The sequence below is a fragment of the Alnus glutinosa genome, chromosome 13 (genome assembly GCF_958979055.1).
Source record: "Alnus glutinosa chromosome 13, dhAlnGlut1.1, whole genome shotgun sequence".
Classification (NCBI taxonomy): Eukaryota; Viridiplantae; Streptophyta; class Magnoliopsida; order Fagales; family Betulaceae; genus Alnus; species Alnus glutinosa.
Window position 1 is genome coordinate 21,272,101 of NC_084898.1, and position 23,486 is coordinate 21,295,586.

The 23,486-nt window shown below is 35.7% G+C and overlaps 1 protein-coding gene and 1 long non-coding RNA gene across 2 annotated transcripts; one reads left to right on the top strand and one right to left on the bottom strand.

The window, feature by feature from the left end:
* Positions 1-7,385: 7,385 nt before the first annotated feature.
* Positions 7,386-10,056, bottom strand: LOC133855067 (uncharacterized). The gene is made up of 4 exons (XR_009896926.1): positions 9,814-10,056; positions 9,671-9,735; positions 8,831-8,887; positions 7,386-7,854 (listed from the first exon to the last, which is right to left on the bottom strand). It is a non-coding gene; the product is annotated as an uncharacterized LOC133855067 (long non-coding RNA).
* Positions 10,057-17,120: 7,064 nt separating this feature from the next.
* Positions 17,121-19,941, top strand: LOC133853966 (probable receptor-like protein kinase At2g23200). Its single transcript, XM_062289985.1, has one exon. It carries the CDS (start codon positions 17,121-17,123, stop codon positions 19,617-19,619), a length of 2,499 nt encoding a protein of 832 aa, XP_062145969.1. The 3' UTR covers positions 19,620-19,941.
* The last annotated feature ends 3,545 nt before the right edge of the window (positions 19,942-23,486 follow it).

Here is a 23,486-nt window from a genome sequence, read left to right on the forward strand (position 1 = left end):
TTCTTCATGTTCCTCATATCCAAAAGAATCTCATCCCTATTTTCAATTCACTACTGACAATCATGTCTTTGTTGAATTTCATGCCCCTTGTTTTCGTGTTAAGGACCTTCGCACACGGAAGCTGCTCCTCCAAGGCCTGAGTAGAGATGGCCTCTACCCGTGGCCATCCACTGCATTGTCTCTTCCTTCATCACCTCATGCCTTTTTGGGTGAAGGAGTTTCTGTCGATCAGTGGCATAATCGGCTAGGCCATCCTGCACTTCGAGTTGTTCTCTCCAAATTCCGCCTTCCTACCTCCACAAATAAAGCAACTCTTGTTTGCTCCTCTTGCCAACAAGGAAAACTGCACAAATTTCATTTTCCTTTAAATTCCAGTATTTCAGCACATCCATTGGATTTCCTTTTCCTTGATGTTTTGGGTCTTGCTCTGGATGTTTCTTCGAATAATAAACGTTACTTTCTTTGCATTGTGGATGATTATAGTCATTATTCTTGGATTTTTTTTTTTTCTCTTTTATGCAAATTTGAGGTGCTTACTCTCTTCACTAAAATCAATTTGTTAGTTGAAAACTATTTTCATTCCTCTATCAAATCTATTCAAACAGATGGTGGAGGTGAATTTATTCCTGTTCAGCGTCTCTTATCTGCTCATGCCATCTCCTACCGCTATACATGTCCTCACACACACCATCAAAATGGTAGTGTTCAAAGAAAATTACGACATATAGTCGATAATGGTTTGGCTCTCCTCAATCATGCTTCCGTTCCTTTAAAATTTTGGGATTCTGCCTTTGATACAGCTTGTTATCTAATCAATCGGTTGCCATCATCTAACAACCCCACTAAATCTCCCTTTGAACTTCTTTTCAATAAGGCTCCTAACTATCACTTATTGAAGGTGTTTGGTTGTGAATGCTGGCCATATCTTCAGCCTTACAATTCAGCCAAATTCTCTTATCACTCCGAATCATGTCTTTTCTTAGGCTACAGCAAACCACATACTAGCTATATTTGTTTCCACCCTCCTACTGGCCGTGTCTACATAGCTCGTCATGTTGTATTCAATGAAACCATGTTTCCATTTGCCTCTGTCTCCTCTCCACCAATAGCAACATCCTCTCCCACCTCCACTCCCTCCATTCCTCTAATGTCTCCCACACTTCCAATTTCAGTCCCTGCAGAGTCTGTAATTAATAAGGAGTCCATTTCTATTCCGTGTGATCCTACACCATCCAATGCTACTGAAACACCTGTTCCCAATCCAATTGCTCACCCTGCACCTACCCAAACTCATGCAATGACAACTAGAGCTCAAAACAACATTTTTCGTCCAAAGCCCTCACCTTCTGGTTTTATCAGGTATCCTATTCCTCAATCATACCATGCTTTTCTTTGTGATATAGAATCTAAACCCACATCCTATACTCAAGCAGCAAAGAGTGATAAATGGCGTGCAGCAATGGAAGAGGAATTCAATGCTTTACTTAGAAATGGAACCTGGACTTTGGTTGCTCCTACTGCTTCCATGAATCTTGTTGGATTCAAATGGGTCTTCAAAATTAAACGCAAAGCAGATGGCATTGTGGATCGCTACAAAGCACGACTTGTGGCAAAGGGCTTTCATCAACAACATGGCATTGACTTTGATGAAACTTATAGTCCTGTTGTGAAAGCAATCACAATTCGCACAGTTCTTTCCATGGCACTCACTAAGGGCTAGTGTCTTAAACAAATAGATATTAGCAATGCTTTTCTTCATGGTGTATTGCAAGAAACAGCCTACATGTCACAGCCTCTCGGATTTGTGCACCCCTCATTTCCAAATTCAGTTTGTCACCTTAAGAAAGCTATCTACAGGCCCCTAGGGCGTGGTACTCTCAGTTAAGCTCTAAACTTCATGAACTTAGTTTCAAAAGTTACAAATCGGACAGCTCCTTGTTTATTTTCAATACTTCCACTATTAAACTGTTGGCTTTAGTTTACGTGAATGATATTATACTCACTGGTTCTACTATAGATGCTGTGGATGCCCTCATTCGTAAATTGTCCACTATTTTTCTAGTGAAGGATCTTGGTGACCTGAATTTCTTTCTTGGTGTTGAGGTAAATCGTGTTCCTGTTGGTCTTTTACTTTCTCAACAGAGATACATATGTGATATTCTCAAGCTCACCAACATGTTCTTTGTCAAACCAATCTCCTCTCCACTGTCTGCTGCTACTCCTCTCAGCAATTTCTCTGGCTTCACCTTTGAGGATCCCACTTTATATGGACAAATTGTGAGAGCACTTCAGTATCTCTCTTTCAATCGTCCAAATATTGGGTTTGCCATGAGTAAAGTGTCACAATTCATGCATGATCCTCATGATCTTCACTAGACTGTTGTTAAGCGAATTTTAAGGTATCTTAAATCTACTGCTGATTATGGTCTACTCATCAACAAATGCTCCTCTTCTCAGCTCTATGCCTACTCGGATGCCGACTAGGCCAGTTGCCCCGATGACAGGAAATCTACATTGGGCTACTGCATCTACCTTGGTTCAAACTTACTATCATGGAGCTCCAAGAAGCAGCCTACAGTTTCTCGGACTAGTACCAAGGCTGAATACAAAGCCATTGCTAATACCGCAGCTGAAATTATGTGGATTCAGTCATTGTTTCGTGATATTGGTCTAGTTCTGTCTGTTGCACCAGTTCTCTACTGTGAAAATATTGGTGCATCCTATCAATCTTCCAATCCGGCCTATCATGCTAGAACAAAACATATCGAAATGGATTATCATTCCATTCGAGATAAAGTTACAAAAAAAGCTTTGGTGGTTCGGTTCCTATCTAGTAAAGATCAAATTGTAGATGTTCTCACAAAGCCCTTAGTCTCCACTAGATTCTGCTTGTTACAGTCCAATCTCAATGTACACTTTACATTGCAATTGAGGGGGCATATTAGAACCTCAACTCATGAGGACTCTCATCAAAGGAAATACAAACCTTTGAGGACTCTTCATCAACCAAGTCACACGTGGATAACTCTTCAACATAGCAGCATGAGGATAAATACTAAACTGTTATTGCTAAGATAGAATAGAATTCAAATGTAGAGATATATCAAGTTAGTTTGATTAGTTGTAGAATGTTAATCTCTATATACTTCTCCTAGGTTACATCTACTGTTAACTCTTTCTATAAATACAAAGCATCACCAAAGGATTATTTGAGATTGTTTAACCAAAGATTTATTTGTTTGTATAGGTTTCAACTCAAAAATTACCTCCATCGGAGGTGGCATTAAAAATTTCCCGACACCTCTAACTTTACGGAAGGCAGAAGCCAAAAGGAGCATTTCCAACTCCGTTAGATTTACTTTGCACCTGTAACCCTTAAAAAAAAAAAAAAAAAAAAAAAAAAAAAAAAAAAAAAAAAAAAAAAAAAAAAAAAAAAAAAAAACTACTAGATTGATTCATGTGATTTAGGATTTTTTTTTTTTAAAAAAAAAAAAAAAAAAAAAACCAATCGTTGGGTTAAAATTTTGTTAAAAACAGATGCCTTTGGTCACATGCGAAGTAAGGAAGGGTTGTGGTCCAAGGGTAATGGAGATCTACTCCCAAGGTGATCCACGAGGGTGACACAGAAGTGGCCCTTAGCCCTTAGGTGATCCAAACCTTGAATCCTCCTTTCCACACTCATCTTAGAGCTAGACGTCATCATCACTGCTTGTTGTGCCTAGCTTTGCTGCTACTTAACCTCGATCCGAACCATCACCACCACCTCACACCTTTTCTCCCTCCTCCTCCCCTAGTAGCTCCGACTAATGCTGCGTAAAAAAATTGCAAAACTCAAGTCTATCACAAGTAATAAAATTCTCGATAAGATCGAAATCGATCCAAATGGAATGGTAGACAGTCAAGTAAAATTTATATTATCATACAGAAAAAAATAAAACAAATTGATTGTTGTTTTTCAACTAAGAAGTGGAGCAATGGAGTAGTTAAAATACCAAGTAAATTAAATAGAGTTAAGAAAAATTAATGGAAAAAGCACTAGGGCCTTAAGGATTCACCTAATATTATATTCTATTACATATTCTTAAGACATTTTGTTACTCAACTAAATAGAGAATCAACTCTCATAATCGGAAGATAAACGTACAATCAAGCACAAATTAAAAATAAAGTTGATTGAGCATGAATTTGATTAAACATTTGAGTTTAATGACATGTTAAGAGAGATTAAGCATTCACTATAAACTTGTCAACATGAAATTTTTCTCAAATTTAAAATCATCTATAACATTCAATCATGAATCTATGAAGAACATTCAAAATAGTCTCAATAACACATAATAAAAATGTTAGGCTTTACGAATAACCCTACTAAAATAAGCATATCATACTTTATTATGTTTTAATCCATGCAATTTATACTTAATTGTGGAATATTATTTAAATATTAATCTTGAGCTTAAATGTTATATTAATGCAATAAATTATGTTTTTGGAGGAATTAAATAATTTGAAGAAAAACAGAAAAATAAAAAAAAAATAAAAAAGAATTTTTACTACATAATTTCATAGATGGCTAAGAAATAAGAAGACATGACATGTGTACAAGTGGGCCCCAAGTTGAAAAGTCGAAGAAGAATAAAACAAAGGAAATGACGCAAGTGGGATTCATGAATTGAAGCACAAAGAAGCCAAAAAGTGGGGCCATCTGCTTGTTTGTAGAAGTCTTGAAGACAAATGAAATTCAAAGAAGAAGTTGAATAGGAAAGGGAGTACAAAATGGATTAGGATTTTCTCAAATTATCTGTTCGAATTTGAGAGAATTCGGCAAATGAATGTAAGAGCCAACTTATGGTACCTACCTGACCAGATAAGTGATTGGGCAGCCCAATTTATATTTGGTTAGATGGGTTCCTTATCTCATATGTGGTCTTTTATAATCACCTGCCTGAATTCTTCTATTTCCAGAGTTATGAGTGGCTTCTCAATTGAATGTCCGACATTGATGTTAAACTTTATGATTTCCTAAAAATAAAGGCCAATGCAATTTGAGTAAAGGCCTATAAGTCTTGCTTGGATTTAAGCTGTAACAATGCTTAGCATATGGTTATTCATCCCAAATAAAAAAAATTCTTAGCACATGGTTTGCTTTTCAATAAGTGCACATATAAACTCTCTGATTCTTGTTTCAAAGCAATTGTATGGGATCTGGCCTATGTGGAGTAAAACTTTAAAAGAATTTATTGCTTTTTGTCAATTATGTAGTATGAGATACTCTTGTCGTCCAATAACAGGGTTTCCTTCATCTTCTAATGCAACTTTCTGTTTCTTATATTTTGGGAGAGGAGATTAATGACAACTCTGGATTTATTTGCTTTGCAGTGACTCTAGTGAGGTCAGCTAGACAGGTGATTGATGCACTGAATGCAGGACCTAATATAGATTTAAAACTAGCTGAACTTGACCTTCCATTGGCCAAAGGCATGAAGATGTTGAAGTACATCAATCAGGATAAAGAGTTACGGTGCATTCCCGTGTTCAGTAAGTTTGTCTCGTTTTTATCACTGGCACATTCCTTGATAATAAGTTTCTCTCTTCAATCTTCATGGTAAATTAGATCCTCATCATCCTTATTTGAGTTTGTCTTTGTTCTGATAAGTGATCGATGTCGGCACAAGACGAGGTCTCTGTTGTTGTCAAGTGCTTGAGGCTTGGAGCAGCGGACTATCTTGTAAAGCCTTTACGCACGAATGAGCTATTAAACTTGTGGGCAAACATGCGGAGAAGAAGACACATGGTTTGTTTTACATGACTCTTTGTTCATATGCCTTTTTTGCCCGCAACCTAGATGCATGTCCACATAAAATTGATAGTCAATAATAAATGCTGGGAATTTTTATATACACAGCAAATGCAAAGAGCCAGGACTGATCCTTTATGGTACAGAAAATGATACAATCTTAAGACTGTTAACGTCTTTATATGAGGCTCTTATTCTGTAGCTCATGGCTTTTCAGTAACTAGGAAGAATGCATAAGTGCTTGTCCATGTATATCACTTTTCCATTCAAGTGACCACCTTCTTGTGCTAAATATCACTAGTACACTTCGTCGAAAGTTTTACTCATAGCTAGCTTATCTCTTGTGATGACCCGGTTTATTTTTATTTTATTTTTACAAAACATTTCATAAACATTAATTCCTTAAAATATAAACAGATCTTCACAGTAACACAACGATATGTCGCAAAGCCAACATATGTACATACCTCATAATATGTACCTAATAAATTAGAGTATAACATCTATCTACTATGCAGCGGAAAACATAAACCTAATAGCGGAAATCACATCTTATACATCTATCACAAATAATTACGACAAAGAGCCATTAAATAACCATATGATTAAATCTTTCCTCAAATTAAATACATAACATAAATGGCTTTATATAATAACAAGTGACACAAGCGCCATAAGCCATAAACAAACCTATAAACTAGTAGACAACCCATGGTCCGACAATTACAATCGTCACGGCGAGCTTCAGTCATAATATCTCAAGTATACTTCTACAACACCATCAACTACGACTGGAATACCTACAACCAAAGGAACATCATCTATACGGTTGTGGAGGTTTGCCACATCCGTATAGGTGGAATTATGAGCCCATCGTCTTTGCATAAATAAATACATTAAGACCTCAAAGGTATACTATTCATTGAGTTTTCGCAAAGAACCAATTTTTCCTTTTTAGTCTTGCGAGCACTATAACAGCTACCAATTTTATAAACTTTTATTTGAAAACCCTATATAACTATGAACAGTGAACATATATAGAAGTTCCAGTCATCCCTCTTTGGAAGCTTCTACATATAAACTCATCTACAATATACTATTTTAATACTAAGACATCCACATTACCAAAATTAGGCAACACTAAGCCTAAATCGTCTAGCAAATTGTCTTTGAATGTCAGTGTGATCATGCGAGTACTAGAGTTAGACTCCATTATACAAGCACGTCTTAACTGAAGAACGACAACTCGCTAGGCCTTACATAGACATTAGCATCCCATAATACCAGGCCTAAACCTTCTAGCAAAATTGTCTTTGAACGTCAATGTAATCATGCGAGTACTAGAGTTAAGACTCCAATATACAAGCACGTCTTAGTTGAAGAACTAGGACAACTCACGAGGCCTTACATAGATGCAGGTATCTCTAATTCTAGGCAATACAATAATCTTTGCACTTTCAAACTCAATGCATTTAAATCATGCAAATAATACGTTTAGCAAAACTACAATACATAAGGCATGCAACACATTCCATCACATCACAATATGTATGCATATGCCAAGCGAACAGAGACCATATCCCAAGAAACCGGGACTGTGACGACCCTTTTTTTTTTTTTTGAAAACATACAAACAGATCTTCACAGTGGCACAACTACTTGTCGCACAGCCAACATAACGTACATGTTCCATAACATGTACCTGATATTCAGAGTTACATCTAACACAGCGGAATATAAATATCAATATGCAGCGGAACACATATCAATAGCGGAATTACATCTAATACATAACTGTTATCAACAACAAGAGTCATTTACAAGTCTATCTATTTAAGGCTTATAAAACACATTACACTAATTACGTACCAAAATACAGGCTCAACAAAAACATGTACCACGTAGGACATGAGCCATAAATAAAATACCCAAAATGCGGACTACCCATGAGTCCGTGACTTATGACAGTCGCGATATGCTCCAATCATAGCATCACATACGCTAGGTGGACGAGTCAATATCTATATCCGTAAAACCTGCAACCAAAGTATAAACGTCTACACGGTTGCGGGGGTTGCCGCATCCGCACATGTGGAATTATGAGCCCACCGTCTAAGCATAAGCAAATACACTAAGACCTCAGAGGTATACTATTCACTGAGTTTTCGCAAAGAATCAACTTTTCTTTTCTAGTCATGCGTACACTATAACAGCCACTAATTTTATAAACTTTTGTTTGAAAAACTCTATAGCTGATATAGCAAACACCGACTAATAGAAAACACTTAAAGCATACTACGCAACTAAGCTTATATGTAGAAGTTTCATTATTGGAAACAACTACATACATCCGCACCTACTATAATACTTTTGATTCAATAATACTTAGGAAACAATACCATTTAAATCATGCAACCATCCAATAGAAATATACATAAGCTATTTTCCATTGAGACTCTTATGCATACTAATACGTCTAGCAAAACTACTCATAGTATAAAACATCACTCTCATAAAAATAATGCTATACATGCACATGCAGGTTTTCTCATGGAAATTAATCCAAGCCTCATGGAATTTAACCCAAGTACCTCATGGAAATTAATCCAAGTTTCATGGGATTTAATCCAAGTATAATTTTTCGTGGGCAATAAACCTCACTTCGATGCACATTTAGCGTTCATATGCTTATGCCTCATGCCTTAAAATAATACATTTCATTTCTTGATTTATGCCTTTAACACATGCTTTCAATATAAATCCATAAACAATAACACATCAATTCTTCAATCAATATTTCCGTAATTTAAATTCCGACATCTCACAATCAAATCCTTCAAATCAATTCAAATCACACTTTTCAATCACACATCATTTCTCATAAACAGCATTGATACTTTAACATAATTGAAACTACTTAAAACATCCAAAACATATTGTCAACATACAGTCGGTTCGGATTTGTAAAACACATATATTTTGCAATTCTATAGTATATGAAAATAGTAGTTTCTCAGTGAGTAGAATACTCACCTTGGCTACGCGGATATTAAGCACTAGGTCTCCTAGACACCACCTTGCAATGTATCACTGTGGAATAACACATTGCACTATTTAGCACTTTAAATAATTAACACCCTAATTAGCACTTGAATCACTAAATGCTAAATCGTTGGAAAACCTATAATATTTTTAAGGGTTCCAAACGTCTACCCATAAAACTTAGACACTAACTAAAACTCATACAATACTACCCACAGTATTTACTAAGGGTTAGATATTAAAATAACTATTTAACTATTTACTCATAATTTTAATTACTAACCCGCAATTAATTTCACTAACCCATAAATTATTTTCATTAACACTTATAATAATATTAGCCTTAAAATTATATTTACGAATCTCTAAATTATTTCTCACTAACATTTTCTCCATAATATTAACCCTCAAATTATATTCATTAAACTTTTACATAAAACATTACCGTATCATAAGAAAATCTTAGGGTTAACCTCACAAATACTATTTAAATTAAATACCCATAATTATTTATTTTTACTAACATTAGAACATAACCCATAAATACTTATTTTTATAAAACCCATAGCTAATTTAGGATTAATCATCACTATAACCACAATTAATCCACAAATTAACAATCTAGGTTTTAAACACTTAAAAACCCTAAATTAATTCAACCCATCAAATTAGAGTTTCTAAACTTAAACCCATAATTTATTTTACTAACCCATAACATAATATTGATATTTAAACACTAACAACACTAACCCATAAGGTTTACTTACGATTAGGCACAAGAAATCGCAATTAAAATACATAACCCAAAAGTTACGGTTTGAGGAAACTCACCAAAAATTTCACCAAATGTAAATCCAACACTTGGAGAGTGTTTAGCAAGCTCCTCACAACAAATCCTAGGAACACATAAAATCAAACTCATATATCTTTAAATTTAATCTAAAATCTCAAAGACCAAGAGTTTGTGAAAATACTTCAAACCAATCGGTAGAAACGTAGATCGGGCTTCATAGATCACGTTTCTGCAATCGAATTTGAGTTTAGACGGTTAGATTTTCGTAGATCAAGGTTTTTCAATGAAAAATCTTAAGGGAAAAAGGAGAAAGTTTGAGACTAAAAAGAGCTTTAGCCCCCTTATTTTTATTTTTATTTTTATTAAAGTGGTGCATGGACGTGCACCACATTTTTTCTTCTTCTTCTCCTGTGTGAAGGGCCGACTGGCCCCTTCCTTTTTGTGAAAGGCCATTTGGCCCTTCATTTTATTTCACGCGTGGGGCACAGTTGTGCGCCCCACACACCATTTTTTTTTATATATATATTTATTATTATTTTTTACTCTTCTTTTCCATTTTGAGAGTCCCTTCTATATGGTAGTGGCAGAAAACAATGGGTTTATGCCCACCAATAATCACTTGACACATCAGCTAAAAGCAAAAAATTGAAATTTTGGTGAAGTAGCTAATCCCTCTCACAACTTCAGAGTACCCCCATTCCAAAACAAAAGAAAAACCCCACTACCCAAATCACGTCTGCCCATCCGCCGTCTGCCTGTCAATTAGTCCGCCCCAAATCACCGCACATCCGCCTGGACTGAAAAAAAAAAAACAAAAAAAACAAAAAAAAAAAACAAAAAAAAAAAAAAACAAACAAACAAACAAACTGAAGCTCCTCAACCCAACCCGTTAGCCGACTGCCTCTTCCCCTTCGCCAGACGGCCGGTCCTCCAGCCACAAAGATCCAGTCACGGAGATCCAGCAACAAAGTCTCGGCAACCACCGGCGAGCCTCCAGATCCTCTTCCCCGCGACCTCCCGACACCGTCGACAAAGATCTGGCCACAGAGATCCGACCTAAGCCTCGTCCTCTACCGGGATCTCTCACTTTCACCAGCCGTTTTCCCCTCTCGCCCCTCTGGTGGTTTTCAGTGATCAGATCTAGTTGGTGATCACATCTGGTCCGGTGATTTGGTGCTCTCGACATTCTGGTTCAACCAGAGATAGTGAACAGCGATGTGGTCAGGGTCGAACTCGGGTCGGCCACGTGGTGGCGCGGCTTCCATGGGCTACACCGGTTTGGTTGTCTGGGTCAGGGTCAGGGGTCGGTGGTCAGGGCTGGGTTTCCAGCGTGACACGCCCATCTCTCTCCCTCGATCTCTTCATTTCACCGCAAAGAAAGAAAAAAAATCGAGTGTTTTACTTGTATGTTATTTTCTTGCTCCAGACTTACGTGTCAACTTCTCATTGGTGGGCAAACAAAGCCTACTTTCTGCCACAGCCGAATTGAAGTTATTCCCTTCCACTTTTGTCTTTTGTTTGACTCTTACACTCATCTTCATTCTCTCTTTTCTACAATGCCCGACAGACCTTACTTGTATTTCATTCATCCTATTTATTTCCCTTTTTCTAATTTTCTATTACACCAGATTCTCTCCTTTATTTTAATTTCTTTGTTTGCTTTTAGTTTGTCTTTTACCTTTTACTTCGCTTATCTAATTCCATTTTCTCTATTATTTTAAATTTCTCTTTTATTTAGTTCCTTATTATAATTTATCTCATTTTCTATTTTTTTATTTAAATTCTTTAATTCTTTTATAATTTCTTTTGTAATTTCTTTTCTTTGGATCTAAAAATATTTTCTTGCATTTTAAAGACACTAAATTAACTTTAATTAATTATTTACTCAAATTTTCATGTTTTAATTACTACAAAATGTCTTGGACATTACAAGGACCGTATCCCAAAGAACAGGGACCATATCCCAAAGAACAAGGACCGTATCCCAAGTTAACATAGAGTCTGTAACTCAAAGAGAACAGGGACCATATCCCAAGTTAACATAGAGTCTGTAACTCAAAGAGAACAGGGACCGTATCCCAAATTAACGTCGAGTTCGTAACTCCAGAGAACAAGGACTGTATCCCAAAGTTTGTGCCGTTAAGCACACAATGCATCATGTCCCAATTTTATAACTCACACTAAAATCCCAATCATTTACAATGCAACCATAGTCTACAAAATTCCCAACCACCACGTAGAGTCACACAATTTATTCAAACTCCACAAATCATATTCATATTTTCAAACATCATCATAATTTCAAGATATTCAAAAGTACTCAAAACAACCAAAACAGTTATAATCAACATACAGTTGGTTCGAATTTTGTAAAACAATATATATTTAGCAATTCTATATTATATGAAAATAAGTTTCTCAATGAGTAGAATACTCACCTTGGCTGAATTAGACCCATAACTCGAATTTTACATTGGAGAACCCATTGAAGTCTCAAATCCAGACACTATCTTGCAAACATTAATAACATTAGACTATACTATTGAACTCTATACTCTATGACACGTATACTACCCACGTGCTCACACGTCGCGTAATCCGCTTCTAAGGCTTGTTAGGTACCTTGGTTATCATTATGTCGATCATTGGTTATAGGTTCATATTTATTCATCTTATTATCTTTAAGGTACCCATATTATCTTATTTGCTTATTTATTTATTTACCAACTTAGCATTATATATCGAACTCATATACATGTATATATATATATATATGTGTGTGTGTGTGTGTGTGTGTGTGTGTGTGTGTGTGTGTGTGTGTGTGTGTGTGTATACATATACATACAACGCAAGTTAAGTTTAAGCCTAACTTGATAATACATTTAACTATTCCAAATGGATTCAAAGCCTAACTATGTATCTTAAGCTATTATTAGGCTAATCTTTGGTTCTAGGTTTTTATTATATTTTGCTTATTAACACAAGGATGTATTTATTATTTTCATTAGCTTATACATATTTGTTGTATCACATTATTATTGTTAACCCTTATACATTTATTGTATTGTCTTAGGACACCCGTTCTACACTAATTCTTCATCATTCCTTCTCTCAAACCCTGATCAATCTATACAACAAATCTCTCAAAATTAGCCCAAATGATACTTGAAATTCTCATTTACATATTAGAATCAATCCCTCTATGAGTCATACAAATAATCCACAACCCATAATCAAACTATACTCCAATTTAAAAATGAACACCCAATCCCAAGATATTGGTAATTCCAAGATAAAATCAATCCTCCAACAAACAATACAAGGATTAATATAATCATTCAACAAACCATAATTTACCTTCAAGACTCTATATACCCAATACCAATGCGTCAATATTCAATGAAAATCAACTCTCAACAACCTAAATTGCCAAGATTTCCTCATAACCAATGATGAGTGCCAAATATTGTATATGTGGACCCCTTAATTTGCATTTACTAAACCTTTAGTTTTGTTATTTTCTAATTTTTTTGTTAGTTTTGGTATTTTAGTATTTTGCAGGTCATTGAGAGAAAACAATAGCTTTAAGGTGAAAGAAAGCACACTTTGAGAAGACCTTGATGATGTGGTTATGTTCAACCAAATCAAGGAGAGGACAAAATCGAAATTTCTTTAATTGGAGTCAAAATCGGATTATAATTTAGATTCTGCACATGTCATAGTATTTTGGCTATAACTTTCAGCTCAAATATCCGATTAAGCTGAATCAAGCAGCGTTGGAAATCTAACTCAATTTTTCTACAAATAATTGTGAAATACAATTTTCCTAATTCGGATGTCTTCTATGCCAAAAGTGTCCCGCAATAAAAGACCGCAAATCTGAATGAATTTGGAGTCATTTTCCTTATTGGATTGAGTTTTGAGTCTCCTACTCAAACTAGGAGACTAACCTCCGATTTTAATAGGAATTATAGGGCTTCTAGGATTTGTTTTCTACCTATAAATAGACATCTAAGGCTCAAGAAAAAAGAGAGTGAGAAGCTATAGACCAAATATATTCTTTTCTTTTTAGTTTTTCTTTAGGTAGGTTTTTATTTTCAATAATCATGTGTAGCTACTTTTTCACCATTGAAGAGCAACAATATTTTCATGTAAGTTTATACTATCCGATTCTATTTGGTTTAATTTTTCCATTGTTTTACTTCTTTTCAATTTGTGGAATGATTCTTGGATATCTATTGTGATTTACGGATACATGTGATGATTTGAGATAATTTCACATAATTGATTGCTTGGGTTTTTATTTATCAAAACGTTGGATATTCATTGTGTTTCGTTCTACGGATACATTTGATGATTTGGTTTAAACCGGATATCTTTTGTGATTTGTACAAAGAACAGATTCATTGAATGATTTAATGATTTTTTGAAGCATAGTAGAACATACATAAGAATTGTATGGTGAGAACTTCGGATGTGTATTGATGAACATGAGAATATGTTGCTATGATTTGGTGGGTGTGGATTCCAAAACCTTAGTACATTTTCTTTTGTTTTATTTGGGTTTTATTTTATTTATGTTTTTTTTTTCTTTTTATCAAAAATAAAACCTTTTTTGGAACTAGGTTAAGATTTAATTAGTTTAGACATAAATTTGTTTTTCAAAAACACAATTTCCTGTGGGATCGACCTCGCACTTACTAAACCCTTTATTGCAAACGATTCGTGTACTTGCGAGTACAATTAAAATTCACATCAAGTTTTTGGCACCGTTGCCGGGGAATTGTTTGAATTTTTGAAAACTATTTATTTCTAAATTGATTTTATCTTTCTACTAGTTATAATTAGGATTTTTATTATTATTATTTGCAATTTGCAATTTGTTTTTGTTATTCCTATTTCTAAAAAAAAAAAAAAAGATTTTATCTTTTCTCTGTTTTCTTCTATTGTTATTATTATTATTTTTTTAAGAAAAAATTTGGTTGATGTTTTATTTGGGATATTTGCATGTTAAAAAGTGAGAATGAAGCATGGATTTTTCTAATTATAGTAATTTTTATGCACAAGATGCTCCATCTAATGGTAGGACACCTGCTCCTACCAACTACACTCACAATTTTTACCCACATAAACCATGTTCATATTGTTTCAATCCTTATCATCATATTAGTGATTTTCTAGCATCTAGATAATTTTCTAATTCATCTTGTGAACAAATAAACACAAATTTCTCCAACCTAAGGTTTAATTCAAATTCCAATTTTTACAACCCGGATTGGAGTAACCATTCTGATTTTTTGTGGCAAACTCAAGCCATGGGAAATCGTGCTTCCCAATACCATGAACTGCACCATTCTGAATATCCGCAGTTCGATAACCAATATTCCCATCCTTCATCCTACAATTATCCAGCACAAGAATTATCATTTGAAGACACAGTCAAAGCATTAATTCTATCATTTAACAATTTAATATTTGGCCCTATATATATTTAAACTACACTTTTGTTAATGTAATTAATTATTTATTCAACTGAACCCACTATAACAACTATAATTATTTTCCTATCATTTTACCTTAGGCTTATTTTATTTTAGTAATATAAATATTATTATCTAGAAAATAATTATAAATCCCATTTATTTTATAAATATAATTTATTAATTGCTAAGTTATCTATTTATTTTTTTGATCTTTACATCTCCCCCTAGATCAATATTGAAATGTTTATTCATATGATTATGTTGGCAGCTTGGACTTGCGGAGAAGAACATTTTGAACTTTGAATTTGATTTGGTGGCCTTGGACCCTAGTGATGCTAATACAAGCAATACTACTAGCTACTTTGTTCTCGGATGACACAAATGACAAGTCTCGCAGGAGCATCAATCCTGAGATGGGATTGTCAACCCATCAGGAAGATGAGGTGAGTGTACTATGGGCTTGGAATTTGGTTGCTCAAAATTATAAGATCACCTCTGCGTTATGAATTAATTGATTTGTGAATTGTGACAATGGTTGGCCCTAATGACAATGGAATGTATATAAATTGTGATTGATTGTATCAATTCGAGATTGACTTTACAGGTTTAGTTATTGCTTTTTCAAAATCTGGTTTTTGAACATTAGTGTTTTTTTTTTTTTTGGGTTTTATTATCAGGCTTGGTATCACGGCAATTGGCTCAAATATACCCCCCCCCCCCACAAAAAAAAAAAAAAAAAAAAAAAAAAAACAAAGAAATATTTGAAGAAATAATTAATGAACACTAGGAAATTTGCTGGTATACTGCAACGCAGGTAATCATTTTGATGCTGTCAGAATCAAGATTCTATCATTTTTGGCTAACTTTTTGTATGATGGTTGGCATGGTCCATCAGGATTTATTGTTGGCTGATCAATATTCAAAGTTGAAGGTGAGTGATGTTAAATTTTCTTTGATTAGCTGTGTTGGCAATGATGATGAACTAAGGTCGTGGTTAAATTATTCAAAGACTTAATGGTTGTGGCTGGACAAAAATGCTCATTTTTCTCAAATGTCAGTTGATAATCTATACTGTATATGAGAGTTTGGATTAGTACCAACTTATGGGACGAAATGAAAGGAATGGGGTGATCTGTGCTGCCCAACAATGTCAAATGAAAGGAATTCGATCAACTTTTAAGTAACTAAAAGGAATGCAAAGTGGCTAATTTTATGTTATTCCGTTCTCGATCTGGTTGTACTTTGTAAATTACTAGGCTACTATAGTAAATATATTGTGTTGGATTATGGTTAGCTTCATAGTAAGTTTGAATTGTATTAAGTTCCCATCTATTTGTATATTTTATCCTTTTCTTTCTTGTGTATAAATTACGAAATATATATGAAATATATGTATAAATTACTAATGGCGTATTAAAAAAATTAATTTTTTTTAAGGTATTAGCGTTGACTAATGACCTATTAATTTATTTATTTTTTTTAATTTTTTGGGTATTAGTGTTGACAGGGTTGACGCTAATGGTCTATTATTATTATTATTTTATTATTTTATTATTTTTAGTATATCAGCATCCACAAGAGTTGATGTTGATGATAAACCATTACCAGCCGTCGACATTGACTCATGGTATATGTGGTATAGGTTTTAGCATTGACCGCATATAGTATTAGCGTCGACATATGTCGACTCTAATAGTCTATAATCAGGGTCGACCCTTGAATTAACAATGATGATCGTCTGATGAGCATCAGTGTCGGGCTTTTAGTGTCCAAAAGTCAACGCTAATACTCATTAGCGTCGACTTTTAGACTTTTAGCGCCTACCAAGTGTCCACACTAATGAGCAAATTTTTTGTGGTGGCGTAGAATATATCCAATTCTGTTCATAGTCCTAGCTTGTTTAATATTTCCATTTTCATGAATGATTGTTGCCAATTAACTTTACGAGTTTCCACTCTCAGATACCCAAACCCCTGAAGAAGTAGCAACTCTTACCAAAAAATCCATGGAAACGCTTCACTACTCCTGTAAGCTTCAGCTTCATCTCCAACTCTGTCTTCTCTTACCTCTCCATTTCTCTTCCCTTCTGCTTCTCTCTTCAGCTTACACTGTTCCTGATAAGTACTTCATCAACTGTGGATCGTCCGACAACATAACCTCTGCCGATGGCCGGCGGGTCTTTGTTGGCGACCGAGTTTTCTCTGCTGGAAAAGGCAAAGCTGTCAAAAGCAGCAACTCATCAACAGACCCTCTGTATCAAACAGCAAGAGTTTACGAAAAGACATCTTCATATGAGTTCAAAATCAATGAGAACGGTACATACATAGTACGCCTCCATTTCTTTGTCTTCTCTTCATCTCCTGATCTGTCTGTTGCTCGGTTCAATGTTTTGGCTTCTGGGTTTTCACTTTTGACCAATTATAGCATCCGAAACGTTACTACTTCTCCAAGGATTGAGGAATTCTTGCTCACCATCTCAGAAGGAAATTTTAAAATCTACTTCAAACCTTCTCAAGAGCCATCTTTGGCTTTCGTAAGCGCCATAGAAGTCTTTCTTGCCCCTGACAAACTCATCCCCGATAGCACCACTCCCAGAACTTCTATAGGAGATAACGTTACCTACAGTGGTTTGATCTCTCAGGTTCTACATACAATCCATAGGATCAACGTTGGAGGTGACTATATCAACGGTGATGATTTATGGAGGAATTGGGTGCCAGATGATAATCACTTACTCAGATCGGCGACTACGAGTAATACGTCCTATAGTTCAACGCCTGAATACAAGACCGGAAACCAGTATTTTGCCCCAGATGGTGTCTATCGGACAGCCAAGCAGTTGAATGCAAATGATAGCAGCAATTCCAATGTTTCAAATGCAACTTGGAGTTTTCCCGTCAATAATAATGCTACACACTTTGTTCGGGTACATTTTTGCGACATAGTAAGTATTTATAGAAGACCTAAGGAGTTGGATTTTGTGATGAATTTTGGGTTCAATCTCTATATCAATAGGAACTATACTATGATCAATCCTTATAGTATAACTAAACGGTTGGCTGCTCCATTCTGCTTGGATTTTGTGGTTGATTCAGATGATTCTGGATTTATGAATTTTAGTATAGGCCTGCTGGAGGACTCAAGCATTCGTGACGCATTTTTGAATGGGCTGGAGATTATGGAGTTTATGAAGGAATCAGATGTTGTCCCTATTCACAGAAAGACAAAAAAACGTGTTGTTGTTGTAGTTGCTACCGCTTGTGGCGCGGCCTTTGTCTTCGTTTTGGTAGTGCTGTTCTTGTTGGGTTTGAGATACAAGAAAGCAAAGCATGTTGATGGAGTAGGTTCTTTGCCGGTGCTTCATGGAAAAGGAAATTCTTACGGTAAAGGAAAATCGAATGCCTCCCCTGTTCGTAATGTTAACCTAAATTTGAAGATGCATCTTCTTGAAATACAAGCTGCAAGTCATAACTTTGACACCAAACTCTTAATAGGTGAGGGTGGGTTTGGAAAAGTTTATAAGGGAACTCTTCGGGATGGTACGAAAGTGGCTGTGAAACGATGTGATCCGAAACATGGGCAGGGCCTTCCAGAATTCGAAACTGAAATCTTGGTCTTATCCAAAATTCGGCATCGCCATCTCGTTTCCTTGAAAGGGTATTGCGAAGAAGGGTCTGAGATGATACTGGTGTATGAATTTATAGAAAAGGGCACTCTGAGAGATCATCTCTACGATTTGAAGGAGAAGCCTAAGAGGTCATCTAAAAGGTCCAAATTGTCTTGGAAGCAACGGCTTGAAATTTGCATTGGTTCAGCGAAGGGCCTTCATTACCTCCACACTTCTTCAGCTGGGGGAATCATTCACCGTGATGTTAAGTCAACAAATATCTTGCTGAATGAACAGTACGTGGCTAAAGTTGCTGACTTTGGCCTTTCAAGATCAGGGCCTCTCGATCCAAACCATTTCAGTACTGTTGGCATAAAGGGTAGCTTTGGTTATATGGATCCTGAATATTTTAGAACCTTTGAGTTCACAGACAAATCTGATGTCTACTCCTTTGGTGTTGTACTTCTTGAGGTGCTTTGTGCCAGACCAGTTATAATTGACTCGCCCAAGAGGGAGGAGGTGAACCTGGCCGAATGGGGGATGTTTTGGCAAAAGAAATGGCAACTTGAAAGAATTATCGATCCGTTGTTAGTGGGAGAAATTAACCCTGATTCATTGAGAAAATATGGTGAAATAGCTGAGAAGTGTTTGAAGGATCATGGAGTTGACCGGCCTTCCATGCTTGATGTGCAGTGGGACTTGGAATATGCACTGCAGCTTCAACAAACTGCATTGCACAGTGAAGACACTACGACAAATGCTTATTTGGAATTGCCTTTGCCTTCTGATAGCGTCCCACATTGGGAAGATGATCATGTGCCCATACCAGCGGATGATGGTTCGGAGGCAAGAGATAGTGAAGTGTTCTCTCAGATGAGAATTGATGGTGCCAGATAGTCTCAACTCTCAACTGCGAGATTTGCTGTTAAGATTTTTTTTTTTTTTGATACCGAAGAAGAAAATTACATTGAACTAGGGCTGAGCAACCTGAAATAATACGAAAGTACATAAAATCAATGCTTTCGAAGATGTGAGCCTATTTATTCTTGGCACGGATGACAAGAACGGGCCACTAATGAAGGTAGTAAATGGTGGATAAGAAATACAAAGGACCATGCTGTTAAGATTGTTATTTTTACTTTAGTTCCCCTGTAACTGTTAGGATGTTTCTGTATGCTTTTATTTGTCTTTTCACTTTTAAGTTTTGTTTTTGTTCACTATTAAGCCCTGTTATTTTTTGGCTTAAAATATTTTATGTTGAAAAATGTTTTAAGTTTATGGAAAATTAAATGGCTATTTTCTATTGTTTATTTGCCATTAGTGTTTAACTCATATATATGAAAAATTGCTAAATATTTATTATATTTTCATATAATTTGAGGAGGAGCTAAGAATAAAGAGTGTGTAAAAATAAAAGGCTTTCATTGATTAGATTGAAATCGAGTGCAATTGCATATTCATATTGCTTGCAATTTGGGCAAACGATTATTAGAGATTTCTTGTAAGACTTACTTGTCCAAGTAAGTGTTCAAACAACCCAAAACCTACTTAAATAAGCTCTCTCATAATTGTCTCATTGGAAGTGTGAGAAAGCGGTATAAAATAATTTACACAAACGAAAAACGTAAATTATTTTTAATATTTTATGTCTTGTAAATGTTATTTTTCCTAATCAACTGAAAATATTTTTAAATTTTTTAATATTTTATATCAAGCTAAACAGTAAAAAATGTATATATAAAAAAAAAATAAAAACCAAAAATTTTAAAAATTATTTTACTTTGAAAACAAAACACAAATAGTGTCGTTGAGGCCTGAGAGAGAATTTAGATCCTATCCATTTAGTTGTAAGCTAAGGGCATAATTATCTTTTTACCTTCTATAAAAATATTAAAAGACAATTATATCCTTGATTTTATTGTAAATGAGAGACACATTGCATCATGTCTTTCTTAGAAAAGCACGGAGGGTGGAGTCACGGATTCCAATATGCTAATATATATGTAGACTGTAGAGTCAATCAAAGCGGTAGATGCAAAAGCTATTAAAGAACGTGGAAGACTTTTCTTCTTTGGAAATGACTTTGACGCTTATTCTAGACATTGATTGGATTGGGAAATGAATATTTTGTTGAGAAAATAAATAGTTATTTTTAAATAAAAAAAAATAGAATGAAATAATTATTCTTAATTTTTAGTTTAATAACAATACATATATTTTAATTGAAATTTAATCAAAATTACTAAAAAAAAAACTCCACATTATATATATAAAACTACAATTATAAAAAATTAAAAACAAAAACAAAAAAAAAATTGAAAAATAGTGGGTAGGTGGTCGGCCACCCACCAAAGAGCCAGGGGTGGCCACGGGGGTGACCCGTGCCACCCCCAATTGCTCCGAAGGTGGTCGCACCACCCTTGACACTCTAAATGAATGGTCGGCCGGCCAGTTATTGTGTAAGAGATTGGGTCTCTTTTTTTTTTTTTTTTTACTTTTTTTAAAAAAAAATAAGAGTGATTTTTTTGAAAAAATAAAAAATAAAAAATTGTAGTTCATTCTTATTGAATTAGCTATTCCTTTAAATTTTTTTTTGTAGAAATAGTATTCCTCTTTTAAAGGAACTATTCTAAGAAATAAATTCTTATTAAAAAAATAATTATTTTATACGAATTGTCTTCCTATTTCAGGAGCCTATTTTGAAACGAAACGAGGGTTAAGTATATGCGGATTATTCTTCTCCTTTTCCTTTCAGTGGTCCAGTACTCTCAGCGGTCAGTCAATCAAAGTAGTCCGGGCTCATGTTCCTCCTCTTTTCCCTACTCGGTAGATGCAAAAGCTATTAGAGAACATGGAAGACTTTTCTTCTTTTGGAAATTGGAAATGACTTTGACGCTTACTTTTCAAACATCGATTGAAGTCAAGAACACGCTTTCTTCTACGAGAAATGCTAGGGGTACTTAAACTTTTACAAAGAGATCTTTACATACTGACGTGGCACATACTTAAAGACGAAAATGCCCTTGTAACAAAATCCATTATTTCAAGACCACTCGTGGCCAGACGACTCACCGGACGGAAGACCCCCTTGATCCGTGGCCGGACCGAAGACCACCTTGTTCCGTAGCCAGACGTCTCGCCGGACTGCCGGTTCGGAGTTTCCGGCATGCTCCGTGATTTCTCCATCACGGCCAGTGGCACTGGGCGTCATCCAGCCACTCTGGATCCCGGCCAGACCGGTGGGATCCGGCCCATCCCCGGTTGGATCTCGGCCGGGATCTGGATATTCGCCGACCAAAAGCGTGGTCGGGGTTTCGGCTTGCTCCGTGATTTCTCCAATCACGACCAGTGGCGCTGGGCGTCATCCAGCCACGCCCGGATCCCGGCCAGACTGCCGGGATCCGGCCCATCCCCAGCCAGAACGGCCGGATCTCGGCCGAGATCTGGCTCTTCGCCGACCAAGAGCGTGGTCGGGGTCGTGGTCGAGCCCTAGATTGTCTAGGATGCTGTGTTTTTTTCCGATGGGTCTGTAATGCTGGGTTTCCTGTGGGTCGGGGTGCTGGGTTTCTGGTGGTCGGGGTCGGAGACGTGGTGGCCGGCGTGGTGAATTTCCAGCGGTCTAATGGTTTCCGAGGGTGGGTTGAACAGGAGATGAAGGGGTATTTTTGTCTATGTATTAAAATTTGTTTTAACTTGATTTAATTATTAATCTGATGTGGAGCCTCAAGAGAGGCTCCACGTCAGTTTGTAAGCTTCCCTTTGTAAAAGTTTAAGTACACCTAGCATTTCTCTTCTTCTACATCTGCTCATGACAAATTATTGTCATCCACAAGATTGCTTCCGCCATTTTTAACTGATAAGGTTCGCTTTCAGTCTCCCACAAGAAAAAAAAAAAAGAAAAGCTAGCAACTCCTACCAATTTTCCATGGAAAAGCTTCATTTCAACCCTATTTGCTAGTCTTTAGATCACTTTCTGCAATACCATTTGCTAGTCTCTCTGCAGTATCTTTCAATCTTTCAGTCTTGGCTTTTTTGTTAGCAACCGTCTACCACTTCAATACTCCCATTTCTTAGCTTCATCTCCCCATGGTTGTCTTGCCTTTCTTTCTTCTCCATTTCCTTTCTCTTTTGCTTCTCTCATCAGCTAATTACATTCTACCAGCTGAGTATTTCATCAATTGTGGGTCAAAGTCCAACATTACTATCGGCGGTGATCGGAGCTTCGTTGGTGACTTGAAATTCTGGCTCCTCTGTTGGAACAAGCTCTGATGTCAGTGATACCAACTCAGTGAAGAAACAAATAATTTTACAACACTTGTTTTGGCTTCCACACCTTGAACGTGGAAGGTAGACATTGAGTGTGCTTTAATATGCCCCCCTCAATCTCAGCGGAGGAAGGTAGACGTTGAGATTGTTTCGTAATTGAAAAAATCGTACGTGCAGTAAGGAGAGCTTTAGTAAAAAGATCTGCTAACTGTTCTTTGCTTGATATAAACTTGATGATATAATTGTAATGTCCGAAAAATTATTTAATAATTAAAGTATAAATTTTAGTAAATAATTGGTTAAGTTAATTTAATGTATTTAAAATGTAAGAGAATATTTTTAAAAGATCAAAGTTTATAAAATGGGTTTATCAAGATTAAATAAAAATAAATTTATTTAGTGTCGTAAAATAAAATAAAATGTTTTATTTTTATCCTATAAATTCGTAAAGGGTGGCCAAGAAAAGAAAATGCAAAGGAATATTTTTAAAAATGTCCA